Source organism: Schistocerca serialis, chromosome 1 (assembly GCF_023864345.2).
Source record: "Schistocerca serialis cubense isolate TAMUIC-IGC-003099 chromosome 1, iqSchSeri2.2, whole genome shotgun sequence".
NCBI lineage: Eukaryota > Metazoa > Arthropoda > Insecta > Orthoptera > Acrididae > Schistocerca > Schistocerca serialis.
The window spans coordinates 905,441,235-905,455,836 of NC_064638.1; the positions used below are offsets into that span (position 1 = coordinate 905,441,235).

The 14,602-nt window shown below is 39.8% G+C and overlaps 1 protein-coding gene across 3 annotated transcripts in view; it reads left to right on the plus strand.

The window, feature by feature from the left end:
* Positions 1-5,683: 5,683 nt before the first annotated feature.
* The window catches only part of LOC126411781 (annexin B9-like), a 140,536-nt gene continuing 131,617 nt past the window's right edge, over positions 5,684-14,602 (plus strand). The window contains exon 1 of one of the 3 annotated variants that reach the window (XM_050081393.1): positions 5,684-5,790. Coding sequence is in view for 1 of the 3 variants with exons in the window: in XM_050081390.1 (XP_049937347.1) it covers positions 7,663-7,688 (26 nt within the window). In the remaining 2 variants the exon portion in view is untranslated. Of the gene's footprint in view, positions 5,893-7,647; positions 7,689-14,602 lie in introns of those variants that run through there. The other 2 variants (XM_050081392.1, XM_050081390.1) reach the window with 2 other exon arrangements.

Here is a 14,602-nt window from a genome sequence, read left to right on the forward strand (position 1 = left end):
ACTTCCATCTGTTTCTGTGTTGTTGCATCTTTGTGTATACACTGCCTTGAAGTGCCATTTATCCTTTGCTTCTGTTGCATGCTTTTCATCTGGAATATCTGTTTTACTTTATTTATTTCTTTTTTTATTATTAATGGTCCTGATAATATACTTGGACACCCAGGTCTTTCTGATTAGTCTGGAAATCTATTTGTTATAGCGCACCATCGACAAATCGAGATCACTGTCTTCAGCTAGCACATCATCTCCACTTTCACTGCTACCGTCAATCTCTGAGTCGGCATCAGAAGAAATCCCTTCCAAACGGCATGCCAGAATTTCCTCTTCCTTTATTCTGCGAAAGTACATCGTGTGAAACCGGAAATATAATAACCTTTCACAGCTAGTAATGTTGCCCTTAGAGGCACAATGGTTTAAAAAGAAACACCACAATAATTACGTAACTAAACAAAAAACTTTAATTATTATCGCAATACACAGAGTATAAATTTGAACAGGGCAGTTCTAATCTATGCGCAGAGGCCTTAAAGAGATAAATTCAATCACAATTTGAAAACAAAGAAAATCGTGCACGGCATACAAAAATGGTTCTAGCGTTTGCCCATCGAAGTGCTAAGATTTTAAACATATGAAGTAGTTCAACCTGTAGCTGCTAGAGGGCAGCACGTACTGGGCAGCCGGCTGTTGTGGCCGAGCGGTTCTAGGGGCTACAGTCTGGAACCGCGCGACCGCTACGGTCGCAGGTTCGAATCCTGCCTCGGGCATGGGTGTGCGTGATGTCCTTAGGTTAGTTAGGTTTAAGTAGTTCTAAGTTCTAGGGGACTAATGACCTTAGAAGTTAAGCCCCCATAGTACTCACAGCCATTTGAACGTACTGGAGACATAAAAGGCGGCTTCTGACGTAGCTACTGTGCGTATACCACAAAATGAGAAAATCCTTCGTGACTTCAAACGGAGCCACGTCGTTTGAAAGGGATAGCAGCCTGATGACCACCCAGTAAAATGCACTTTCATCTAAGTTCGCCTGCCAGTTGTGTTTGCCCCATAGCATCCACAATCTAAACACTTTGATAGCAACGCCAAGAGTTTTGTAATTGATAATGGGCAAATTATTATTTTCTTCTCTTATGAATAAATGTAATTTGTATATTTATTTGAACTACCGTCGTCCAAAGGAACTTTGCTTCTACAAATTAACGTCTATAGCTAATCCTGAATTCTTCCTGCTGAAACTCCTAATCATTTTTATTTAATATGCAAATGCCGCACTCAAGTGCATATTAAGATACTGTAGAGGAGGAGAAGATTAGTGTTCAACATCCCGTCAACAACGAAGTCATTAGAGACGGAGCACAAGTTCGGATTGTGGAAGGATGGAGAAGGAAAACGGCCGTACCCCCTTCGAAGGAACCGTCCAGGCATTAGCCCTAAGCGATTTAGAGATTTAGGGAAATCACGGAAAACCTAAATGAGGATGGCCGGACACGTGTTTCAACTGCCGTCCTCCCGGATACAAGTTCAGTGCGCTAACCAATGCGCTACCTCGATCGCTTAATTAAGAGTCATTTTTATTTAATATTAACTTAGCGCCCGCTACTTCGCTCGCGTACACTGTATGGTCTGCACAGATCTTTTTATTTTCTATTACCAAATTTTTATGCTGTTCTCAAATTGCTAAACCTTCTGAACCATTCAGGCTAATTAAGGCCATAGAAGCATGGGTCTTTTCCGAATGTACTTATAACTAAAAGAGATTCTGGTAGCATAAGTCTGAAGCATTTGTTTTTCATGTCTTTTGAGTTCTTGTGGTGATATTTCCACAGAAACTTTCATCCCTTAACGCTTATTTCTGTACATCTAACCGAGAAATCAAATACCAATTTTCATCGGTTTAGCCTTAAAAAGTTTTAGTACAACGAAATATATTCTTAAAAATTTTCATCCCATTAGGTGTTGAATTCCAGAAGCACTGGAACACGTAGTTTTTTAAATTCTAACCGAGAAGTCAAATACCTATTTTTATAGGCGTAGCTGTAAAAATGCTGTAGGGGTACTACTATAATTGTTTATTTTCAAAAAACTTTCACCCACTATTTTACCCTATTAGTGGTTGAACCTCGAAAAATGCTGAAACATGCATTTCTTTATTTCTTACCAAGAAACCAAATACCAATATTCATAGTTCTAGCTTCAGAATTATCTTAATACCGACATATTTTCAAAAAGTCTCTCGTTCATTATTTCACACTCTAGGATGTGGAATTTCGAAAAACCCCTTCTTAAACGGCGCCTACAGTGCTCATATCAACATCAAAAATGGCTCTGAGCACTATGGGACTTAACATCTATGGTCATCAGTCCCCTAGAACTTAGAACTACTTAAACCTAACTAACCTAAGGACATCACACAACACCCAGTCATCACGAGGTAGAGAAAATCCCTGACCCCACCGTGAATCGAACCCGGGAACCCGGGAAGCGAGAACGCTACCGCACGACCACGAGCAGCGGACATATCAACATCCTCTGCAAATTTTAAGTTTCTGCCCTTGGCGGGTTTGCTGGAAAGTTGACAAGTCAGTCAGTCAGGACAATGCCTTTAATAAATATAGATACATATGTCACACTAGGGAGCAGTTTATATACCGGGTGATCAAAAAGTCAGTTAAATTTGAAAACTGAATAATTCACGGAATAATGTAGATAGAGAGGTAGAAATTGACACACATGCTTGGAATGACATGGGGTTTTATTAGAACCAAAAAAATACAAAAGTTCAAAAAATGTCCGACAGATGGCGCTTCATCTGATCAGAATAGCAATAATTACAGCTGCATACTGTACAGTCATCCTAGTGGATCGCAATCAGCTTGAGTGCCATAAATACGACGCATTGCATTAATTATTCGTTTCCAAACCTTTGGTTCTTCATCTCGAAATACTCACAAGGAACCCATAGAGTGCGAGGTCGCAAAAGGCCAATGACGTTTACAGCATTCAACGCCCCACGTATTGTCTGCCATGCAGCCACAATATTGGCTTCTAATCGCAACAAGGAGCGGTACTGGAGGTATCCAATGGTGTGCACAGCATGAGGCTAAGGAAGCGTTCTTCAGTTGCTTAGTCGACGAGTACCTCACAACAGTGCTAGTGGTGTTGACACAAAGCAGAGCAATGGCACCGATAAAGAAAACGAACATTTTTTTCTGTTTTCCGTCGTGAATTTGATTCTAACCTGAAAAAAAGAGAAAAACATCCAAAAATGTTACATAGTAACGTATTGTAACTACCACGTAATACACTTATCATATATATGAAAAGAAACATGTATTACAGGCCACTGAAGATGCTGCACAAATAAAAGAAGTGAAATGCGTATGGCAATAAACAAACTGTCTTCAATCAATTGCGTAGACGGAACATACCTCTATGGAAAACAAACATTGTATTATATTTACAACAACAGTCGCCGAAGCTGACATTTCCTCGGAAATGAAATATTTTCGTAAAAATTTCCATCCCCTATTGCGCTCATTTAGGTAGGGGTTGAATACTGGGAATATTGAAATATATATATATATATATTTTGTTTCTAAACGAAAAGCCGAGTATCAGTTGTCACAGATGTAGCCTTAAAAATCCTTTAATAGTTCTTTAGTAATTATTTATTTTCAAAAACACTTTCACCCACTATTTTACTCCTTTAGTGCTTAAATTTCCAAAAATGCTAAAACATGTATTTTGTTAATTTTCTGACAGAGAAACCAGATACCAGTTTTCGTAGTTCTGGCTTCAAAATTCCCTTAATAGCAACATACTTTCCTAAAGCCTTTCATCCCCTATTTCACCCTCTTACGGTTGGAGTTTCAGACAATCCCTTCTTAAACGACGCCCGCCGTATAAGACCACACCCTTTCCAAACTTCAAGTTCCTATCCTTAGCGGTTTCGGCTGGGCGATGATGAGTCAGTGAATCAGTCTGACCCTATTTCACCTCCTTAGAGGTTCAGTTTCCAAAAACACCGAAAAACGTATTTTTATTTGCGAAAAGTCAAATACTAATGTCCATAGATATGGCTTTAAAAAGACTTTACTAGTTCTTTAATAATGATACACTTTCAGAAAAAGCTTTCACCCACTATTTCATCCCTACAAAGTTAAATTTCCAAAAGTGCTGAAACACTTATTTCCCTATTCTGGCCGAAAACCTTTCCAAAAGTGCTGAAACACTTATTTCCCTATTCTGGCCGAAAACCTGTCTAGCTTCAAAATTGCCTTAATAGCGACATTTTTCAAAAAACCCTCAACCCCTATTTCACCCCCTTAGGGTTCGAATTTCGAAAAATCCCTTCGTAAACGACGCCTACAGTATAAGATCCATAACTTCTCCAAACTTCAAGTTTGTGTCCTTAGCGGTTTCTTCTGGGCGATGATGACTCAGTCTTTTGTATACTGAGATTACACAGTCGGCAATTCATTGGGAACAGTCAGAGTCATAAAATGTCTAGGAGCAAACATCCATAGCGACCTGAAATGGAGCGACCATATAGAAACACCTCTAGGAAAGACCGATGCCGACGGAGATCCGGCGGATAAAAATTTTTAAGCAAGATAGTTCACCCACAGAAAATTTACCGGTAGTTTAATAACCCTCTTGAGACCGATTATTGTGAGTAGGTGGCATTGATGTCTGTGGGATCCAGACCAGGTAGATCTATTAGACAAAAGAGAGAAGATACAAAGAAGAGCAGTACGTTTCGTACAGGTTCGTTTGGTCAAGTCACATAAAAGCATAAAAGTGGTACTAATTCAACTCCATTTCAAACATCGGCCATGGGGATGTTTACAGTTGGAATTCCGAAAACGCACTTCCCAACGGGAACAAGTCATGCACCATATTCCTTTCGTCATACATCTCGCGAAATGACTTTGAAGATAGAATCAGATAACTTCGAGCTCTTGTGGAGGTATGGCTAAAGCCATTAATCCCGCGCAACAGTTGTGACTGGAAAAGGGGGAAATGATAGTAGTAACCTCCACCGTACACCGCAAGATGGGTTGAAGAGTATCGTTATAGATGTCCAATGTCTTAAACTTTGTAAAAGTAGTCCTGTAATTATATATTCATGGATGTATTTATTGTTTTATTGTTGTGTATAACAGACGATAATACTGTCATTGTAAAATAATCTGAGGATGAATAATAAACGTCGATAGGGGAAACACTAGTACAGCATAAAATAACAACTGCACATAAATTGTTTGCTGAGTCACTGTGATGTTTAACTGCTGAAGGAGAAAATGAGCTTTCATTCATGTATCCATTCATTTATTTTGCTTATCTGAAGAATCTGTAGATACTTTACACCGACAATTGATGTGATTCGCAGTAGGTATCTGAAGTACCTGCCGGTAGATACCGTAAACCGACCACTTTTTTTGTGAACAACCGTGTCTTCTACGTCAGCGAACTTTTCGAGGAGGTGTCGCAATCAGACTTGTTACTGACGTAAGGTAGTGTTCATTTATCTAGACACTGCTGCCGGGATCGGTTCCAGATTTCAGTGAAAACGCGTCGGCAAGGAGGAAACTGTGCTTCCTATAGTAGTGCGCACTCCGCATCGGCTATCGCCAAGTGGTGTCTGAACGCTTCGCGACAGTTGGCAACACTGCTGCCCTCTGCAGCGCCGGCGTAGTGCCAGGAGACGCCGTCGTGCGCTGTCAGTCTGTCACATAACAGTTGCGGAGCAGCTACGGACTCAGTAAGGCGTGGGCGGAGCTGTGTATACTAGTAAGTTGCTACGTAGACGTCACTGTCAGTTGTGTGCTTAATAAGGCTCATCTCACAAGAGTTTGTGCCAACCGACGAGCATTGGGATACTTGTTCAGATTTGTAAGTATCATTGTACTTGACATTTGGACCATCTACGTAACAAGCCGATGTTTAGTATCTTCTTCTCCACCTCCTCTTCTCTCTCTCTCTCACACACATGTGTGTGTGTATGTGTGTGTGTGAGAGAGAGAGAGAGAGAGAGACTCTCGTTTGTGTGTGTGTATGTGTGTGTGTGTGTGTGTGAGAGAGAGAGAGAGAGAGAGAGAGAGAGAGAGAGAGAGAGAGACTCTCGTTTGTGTGTGTGTATGTGTGTGTGTGTGAGAGAGAGAGAGAGAGAGAGAGAGAGAGAGAGAGAGAGAGATGGTGAGAGGAGAGGGGAGGGGAGGGGATAGAGTATCATATCAGCCGGAAATTACTGCTACAGGTTACTGATTTCAATCTGTTGTTAGCGAGGGTTACGTGACTAAAATCGCGTTTGAATTGTTCAGAAGCGAACTTGGTTGAATGAAGTACGTGTCTCAGCCTGTTGATGCAAACAGAGCAAGCTGCCACTGTGTAATTTTAGATACACAGAGTGCTCCGGCTGTACGTCAGCATCACGTGCCCCAGCAAGCATCGATCTGTTGTTCTACTTTCGCCGGCGTCACCCATAGTTTTCGGAATAGGCCTTGATGCATGTGAGCCTCGCTTTGGTGACGTGGTGTGACGTAGGACTGGGAAACATACTCACGTGTTGGTATGCGTCACGCGAGTGTCATAGTGAGTTGTCGACGTTAACATTTCAATGCACCCGCTTTCGGACGGAGAGGCAAACTGTTGAATCATCTTCTATGTTGTGTAGTCTAAGGAAGTAGTCACCATTAACAAGGACCACTCCGTACTTCTGAGTGGGATGGACGTGGAGGCTTTAATCCTGTTGCTGAGTTCTGTTCGGACTTATTGTAGTATTGCGTATCATAAAAGATAAGCATTAAAAGTTCTACTTATGACATATACAAGGTCCCGTTTTGTGTATTAGCACCTCTCATTTGTAATTTGCGTATGTCGGACACTCAGTCTAGCAGAGCAGACTGCACTTGTACCACGGAACCAGCGGAGTCATCGAGGAAACTTTCGTTCATTGCAAGTGTTGTGTAATTTTTATTCCGCGAGTCCTAGCAATGTCTTTGGAGTTCAGTGACAAAGATATGAAAAGTTAGTCTAGAGATACACCCAACGTTTACACAACAGAATAAGAGTGAATCCGACACATCGTTGCCTTTTCAACACACGAATTTGTTTGTCACCAAAGCTATAGTCACGCGTAAATTTAATGGCCGAACTGGCACTGGAGAAAATCTTTTGCAAGCTTGGGGCCATTTTGTTGCACGGCAACCTGTTGTCACTGAGCCGCGCGTGACAGGAAAAATCCTTTCGCTGATGGCCATTTCCCGTACGAGCTATCTAGTGTCCTTGTCACCTCACCGAACAACTGCTCTGTGCTGCTGACGCACTTGCGTGATCTTGGTATCTGGTTGACCAAATGGTTTAACCGTCTCCACAGTCAGAAGGCTCACCGTAAAGGACCCGTATTCTGTGGGGCAGTGGATATTGCTATTAGTGGCAATAGCGTCGCTTGCCATTTTCCAATCGGGCGTCCTCTGCCACGGATGCGGATTGATTATATCCTAATTCAGAAATAATCATATAGAAACTGGTTTGTTTAGAAACACTCCGTATTACGTAGGATGCCTATTTTGGAAAAAAGTAGTTTCAAAACAGTTATAAAATTATGAAAACGTTTTACTTCCTCGGAGTCAGTTTTAACAGATAACGGTAAACCCCAACGGCATGAATCATTTGGTCTTCCGAAATGAGTAAGTATGTATCTTTATAAAAGTAGATAACCTTTTTAACAGTTCAAAATAGTTCACACTTCCACACATTTGGCAGAGAACCGCTCGATCGCAATAATTGTTATACAAGTAACAGCAGGTAAACTGCAGTTAGCCTTCAGGCTAGGAACCGTTCTAATTGTCAGTATCTCTCAGAATTCTGATGCTGCCCACATTGTCACTGCGTGTACTTTCAGAACATTTGACAGATCGCTCTTTGAAGCTTCCGCCGTTGAACCTTCATGGCACTTTACAGGCATTACAGAAAAAGCATTCACATTTAGTGTGAAATTCTGAAAAATTACATTTTGACGTTTTTCTTCAGCGCTGTTTAAACTCGGTTCTAGATTATTACTGTACTGTGCTACTATACTGTAGTCAACTCAAGTTATCATTGTTCGGTTCGCCTAAATCGTTTTTCAGTGAATATAAAATATTGTTCAAAATTAGTCCACTTTAGACATGGAAATAAAAAAAATTCAAACAAGCCAGATAGGATAATAAAGAACTATGGCATCAATAACAATATAGGCAATGCTCATGTACTCATGAGAATACTAAGGATTTCATACATTGGCTTGTAGAAAAGAAATTTTCGAAGGTAAATTTTCAGGTCTAAAATCAAGGTAAACGATATCTACAGTGTAGAAACTTATTTTATTTACTTAAGTTTCTTGCTAAAACTACTGATCATATGGTTTGTCAAAATCACACACAAAACCAAAAATTATATTACGCAAACAGTGATGTCGACATTAAGGGGAGCTGGAAAGCCCTATCCCGACAATGTTAAATTTAGTGACTTGGTTTCCCTGTATTTCAGGAACCACTGTAGCTATTAACATTAAACTGTATGTTCTGAGTCTACTGAAGTACAATAATTGCATTTCAGCCACTGCTTTCGGAAATATAATTTTTTAATTACACTATTAAAATTTTGTGTACTTCTTGTAAGTTATCCTAAATAATTTTAATTATCCATAACATTGTTCTTTTAGTTAAGTAGACTCAGGATATGCATATTATTACTAACTGAAAATTTGAATAATCTACTCGAAGTGGTTTCCGAGATTTAGGGAAAATGGAACAGAAAATGTAAATTTTCAAGAACGGCTTCTATAGTTCCAAAAGACAGTAAATCGCTTAATATATGCTTAATTTTTTTTTTATTTTTAGTCACTCAGATGCACCCTGCACCATACTGTATATCATCCTCTTCATCTTTTTCCAAGTTTTTTCTTCTTCTGTCTGGACTCCATAGTGGCCAACTGTGCTGCATACTCTGCATTATCAATGCGAACCTTGTCCATGCGTTCAGTTTCTCTGATGCAGTTTGTTCCAGGATTAATTCTCATGTGCTGTAGCACTTACACCCTACCAGTGTTGCCATCATCAAAAGCAATAACAGCAGCACTGACCCCAGTTGAGTGTCTTCATTCCAACAAAAACATTTTTTGGTAAGAGAGTCCATATAAGATTATTGAACGACTCTTTGGATTTTGAGTCTGACCACGCAGACACTTCTTCAGTAATTCGGGTTTTGCCAGGTCTCTGTAAATAGTCTTTAGATATCCATGACTGCTGCTGGGATGGAATGTTTATGGCTGTGTGAACTGAGTACTGGGCATTACGGCAATTGTAGAATGAATCAGGTCCAGGAGGGCAAAGGTGGTGTACTGGTTTTTCATCGGTTGCCAGTCTGTGAAAGAAGGTAGCCCATACTGCCTTCATTTTCAACAAATTCTTAGTATTATTTCTAATGGCCACCCGTAATACTGATGTAGTTCATCAGTCATTTTGTCTGTCAGCCTGCCTCTTATGGTTTTGCCATCAGAAAGTTTCTTGTCTCTCAAACTTTGTTTCAGATTCGTCAACCTGTTGCCCATCCTCTTCTGGACATGACCAAAACATTCCAGATTTGTGATAATCTTCTCGCCATAAATCTGAGCGGCTACTACACTATTATATGCTTTCGAGTCTCCATCACCTAAGAACTTAGTCTAACACAATCCCCTTTCGTTCAGATCGACTAAAAATTTCAATAGCTGCAGAGGCTTCCGTACTTGTTAATTTATAGTTTGTCGCAGATATGCTCTTCTTGATTCCTTGACTTCCACTTATAACAATATTTTGTTAAAATCTGGAAATCTATTACCTTTCCAGTATCCACACTGGTCATCGTAACAAAAGAATTCTTAGAACTGTAGCCGCACTTCTGCCAAGAGCCGTCAAAAGCTAGTGGTATGTCAGTCATACCATCATTTATTTAAATAGCTTCGTTTGCAGCACCCTTTATTAACTCACATGCAACAGATTCCACAGTAGCTCCAATAAATCCTGCATACTTGTCGATTTTACAAGGTAGGCGTGGCATATTCAACACGGCACACATTGTTTCTGGTGCAGTGTGTCCTTTGTCAGTAGCTTTCAATCCATAAAACCACCTAACCTTTACTTCAAAATAATTACACGTATCAGAATTGTCATGCTTTCTCTTGTATATATGCTACCTTTCACTTGCAAACACGTACACATGTTAGGTTTGAATACGTCAACACTCATTAGCAGATACGGCTTTTTTTGTGCGCGTGCGTCAGGGTGTCGGTCGGTTCTGACGGATGATAGGGCGGTGCGAGACCCTATCGTGGGCTGAAGATTAATCATTTGACTGAAAAATCCCTTGAAACTCAATAGCGCCCATTATTTTGGATCGAAGCTGGGGCCAAAATTGCATCTGCAAGTCCGCAGTTACTCTTATAGCGATACTGAGAAAAATATTTCATTCAACCCAAGTAGAACGTTAGCGTCCTGGGCTACCTGTGACACATGGGCAACAAGCAGCAGATACAAGCAGTTGTAGGTGATTGTTGGTTACAAGGGATACCAGTGCCCTCTCGCCGATGTAACGCTTCTCTAAGACAGAGTAGCCACACGCCTTTAAACAAAGTCATTGGAATTAAGAGCAGTTCCTCAATGCTTCTTCTGATTGTACACGCAATGAGTGGAAAACGTCGGAATTCTGAGCTGACGATTATCGAAGCTATTTCCCCCTGGAGGCCACCCCAGATTAACGGTTGTGTAACAATTCTGGCGCTCGATCGCCTTTGTGCCAAATATATGAGGGTGAAGCATTTTCAGCTGTTAAAAAAGATAAGAGATGGATAACATACTTGGCCCTTTTCTTTTCAAACGCCTGAATAAATTTTCATATTACAATTACAGTTTTTAACTCTAGGTTTTTAATGCTTCGTAAAATTTAAGTTGGTATAAATTCGCGGTTCTCGCCAGTCTGGTATTGTCAGCACATTTTGTACTTCCTTCGTGATACACCATTGGAGACGTTGTAATTGTAGTTAAGTGCATAAAAATAAATCCCTTGGAGTAAAATGTTATAAAATGTACGATGGTTCAGTAACAATGTAGTGTCTCCCCCACCCCCCTTCGGTGTTTTAAGGTTAAACATGTTGTTGTTGTGGTCTTCAGTCCTGAGACTGGTTTGATACAGCTTTCCATGCTACTCTATCCTGTGCAAGCTTCATCTCCCAGTACCTACTGCAACCTACATCCTTCTGTATCTGTTTAGTGGATTCATCTCTCGGTCTCCCTCTACGATTTTTACCCTCCACGCTGCCTTCCAATACTAAATTGGTGATCCCTTGATGCCTCAGAACATGTCCTACCAACCGATCCCCTCTTCTAGTCAAGTTGTGCCACAAACTTCTCTTCTCCCCAATCCTATTCAATACCTCATTAGTTATGTGATCTACCCATCTAATCTTCAGCATTCTTCTGTAGCACCACATTTCGAAAGCTTCTATTTTCTTGTCCAAACCATTTATCGTCTACGTTTCACTTCCATACATGGCTACACTTCATACAAATACTTTCAGAAACGACTTCCTGACACTTAAATCTATGCTCGATGTTAACAAATTTCTCTTCTTCAGAAACGCTTTCCTTCCCATTGCCAGTCTACTTTTATATCCTCTCTACTTCGACCATCGTCAGTTATTTTGCTCCCCAAATAGCAAAACTCCTTTACTACTTTAAGTGTCTCATTTCCGACTTAATTCGACTACATTCCATTATCCTCGTTTTGCTTTTGTTGATGTTCATCTTATATCTTCCTTTCAACACACTATCCATTCCATTCAACTGCTCTTCCAAGTCCTTTGCTGTCTCTGACAGAATTACAATGTCATTGGCGATCCTCAAAGTTTTTATTTCTTCTTCATGGATTTTAATACCTACTCCGAATATTTCTTTTGTTTCCTTCACTGCTTGCTCAATATACAGATTGAATAACATCGGGGAGAGGCTACAACCTTGTCTGTCGCTTCCCAACCACTGCTTCCCTTTCATCATGTCCCTCGACTCTTATAACTGTCATCTGGTTTCTGTACAAATTGTAAATATCCTTTCGCTCCCTGTATTTTGCCCCTGCCACCTTTAGAATTTGAAAGAGTATTCCAGTCAATATTGTCAAAAACTTTCTCTAAGTCTACAAATGCTAGAAACGTAGGTTTGCCTTTCCTTAATCTAGCTTCTAAGATAAGTCGTAGGGTCAGTATTGCCTCACGTGAACCCACATTTCTACGTAATCCAATCTGATCTTCCCCGAGGTCGGCATCTACCAGTTTTCCATTCGTCTGTAAAGAATTCGCGTTAGTATTTTGCATCTGTGACTTATTAAACTGATTGTTCGGCAATTTTCACATGTCAGCACCTGCTTCCTTTGGGATTGGAAGTATTATATTCTTGAAATCTGAGGGTATTTCGCTGGTCTCATACATCTTGCTCACGAGATGGTAGTTTTGTCAGGACTGGCTCTCCCAAGGCTATCAGTAGTTCTGATGGAATGTTGTCTACTCCTTGTTTCGACTCAGGTCTTTCAGTGCTCTGTCAAACTCTTCACGCAGTATCGGATCTCCCATTTCATCTTCATCTACCTCCGCTTCCATTTTCATAATATTGTCAAATACGTCGCCCTTGTATACACCCTCTATATACTCCTTCCACCTTTCTGCTTTCCCTTCTTTGCTTTGAACTGAGTTTCCATCTGAGCTCTTGATATTCATACAAGTGGTTCTCTTTTCTCTCCAAAGGTCTCTTTAATTTTCCTGCAGGCAGTATCTATCTTACCCCTTGTGAGATAAGCCTCTACATCCTTACATTTGTCCTCTAGCCATCCCTGCTTAGCCATGTAACGGTGGCAAAATAAAATTTCTGTCCAGGATGTATAACTACGTACTTTTCCTAAGATCACTATTTGCATTTTTGGTAATAAGATGTTAAAACGAAGTTCAGACATTATAAGGTGAAATAAACACAAGTACAAGCTCTGAAGTCATTCAATGTCTAGAATTAGTTTTTTACTGCATTTCTTGCGTTTCTAAGAGTTGAAAATTTTCTGTTATGATGCTGAATGCGGCACCATTTGTTTCGTACTAGTCCAGTTTTCATTAAATTCTTTTTTTTATAATTCTTGTCACTGATGTTTCAATTTTTTCAGGACCGGACTGTGCAGGCAATTTTAACATATTTGAAACAGTAATGCAGAAGTGATCTTTAAGCATTATATTCATTCTCTGGATAGTTATCTTGACATGATTCAAATATATTAGATTAGATTGTTTTCATTCCATGGACCCAAAAATGAGCAGATTCTCGTGGGTGTGGAACAAGTCAGATAGTACAACATAGAATATCAGGATATAATACTTATTAACCTGATCATTTGTCAGGAGATAGTCAAAATAGGTCAATACATTACATTAAAGTGGAACTGCTAACATTTACACAATTAATGTCAGAATGAAACATAGTTATGCATTTTTAATAAATTTATCACACAAATTGAGTGTCGTGACAAAGTACTGTCAAAACGGAAAGCTAACACATTTTACTTAAGGTGGTCGAACAGTCCCAGTTACGGTATTCGTAGGTGCTGGCTATCAAAAAGTCTTTCAAACTCTGTTTAAACTGTGCTTTATCTGAAACCAAGTTTGAATCCTGGCAATTTGTTGAAAATGTGTGTTCCTGAATATTGGACCCCTTTTTGGACCAAGATAATGATTTTAGGTATTTGTGTAGACTGTTCTTGTACCTAGTATTAATACCACGTATTGAGCTTTGGACCCATCAGTTTCCAATTGTGACAACAGATCAAACCTGTTCTCTACCTTGACAACACTGAGAAAGTCCTATTCCTATTTCTTCTATAACCTGTCATTTCCCACTTTTCTTTTCCCTTAATCCCCTTAACCTTTCTAGATCTTGTTTTACAGTATCTAGTTCCGCCTGAAGGGCAACCATTTTCTCCTCCTGTTCCATTATCTTCCTCTCTCTACAGCAGATCCTAAACAGCCAGTGAGCCTCGTTTATTTCCCCAATTCCCACACTGCTGCAGTCACCCACTTGAAAAAAACTGCAACAGCCCTGACACCACCGCCCCGGAATTAACAATACTACGGAAAGTCATACACTTATCACTCATGCCAACAAATTTTAGCTTTGATCTAAATTAAATAATTTTGTAGACTACTCAATTAATATTCAAAATTCCCGGAGAAATAGAAACGATTAAATCTGTATTATTTACCTGACGGAACTAAAGCAAACAAAGAACTGAACCTGCACTATATGAACTTTTCACTTATTTCCGAACTTTTCACTGTGGCTAGTTAGTAGAGAAGCAAATGGATAAGAATACACTAACACAACCGGTATTTTAGTGAAATAATCACGTAACTTACAGTATACGATAAAAAAACCTATCAAAATTCGCGCCTCTGGAATGTTCTTTTTCCGAAAAAGAGCAAATACGAAACCTTCAGTTGATAGCTTACAATAGGTATTGGTTTACTTATGTCATACTGCATTAATTGTTATTGCTC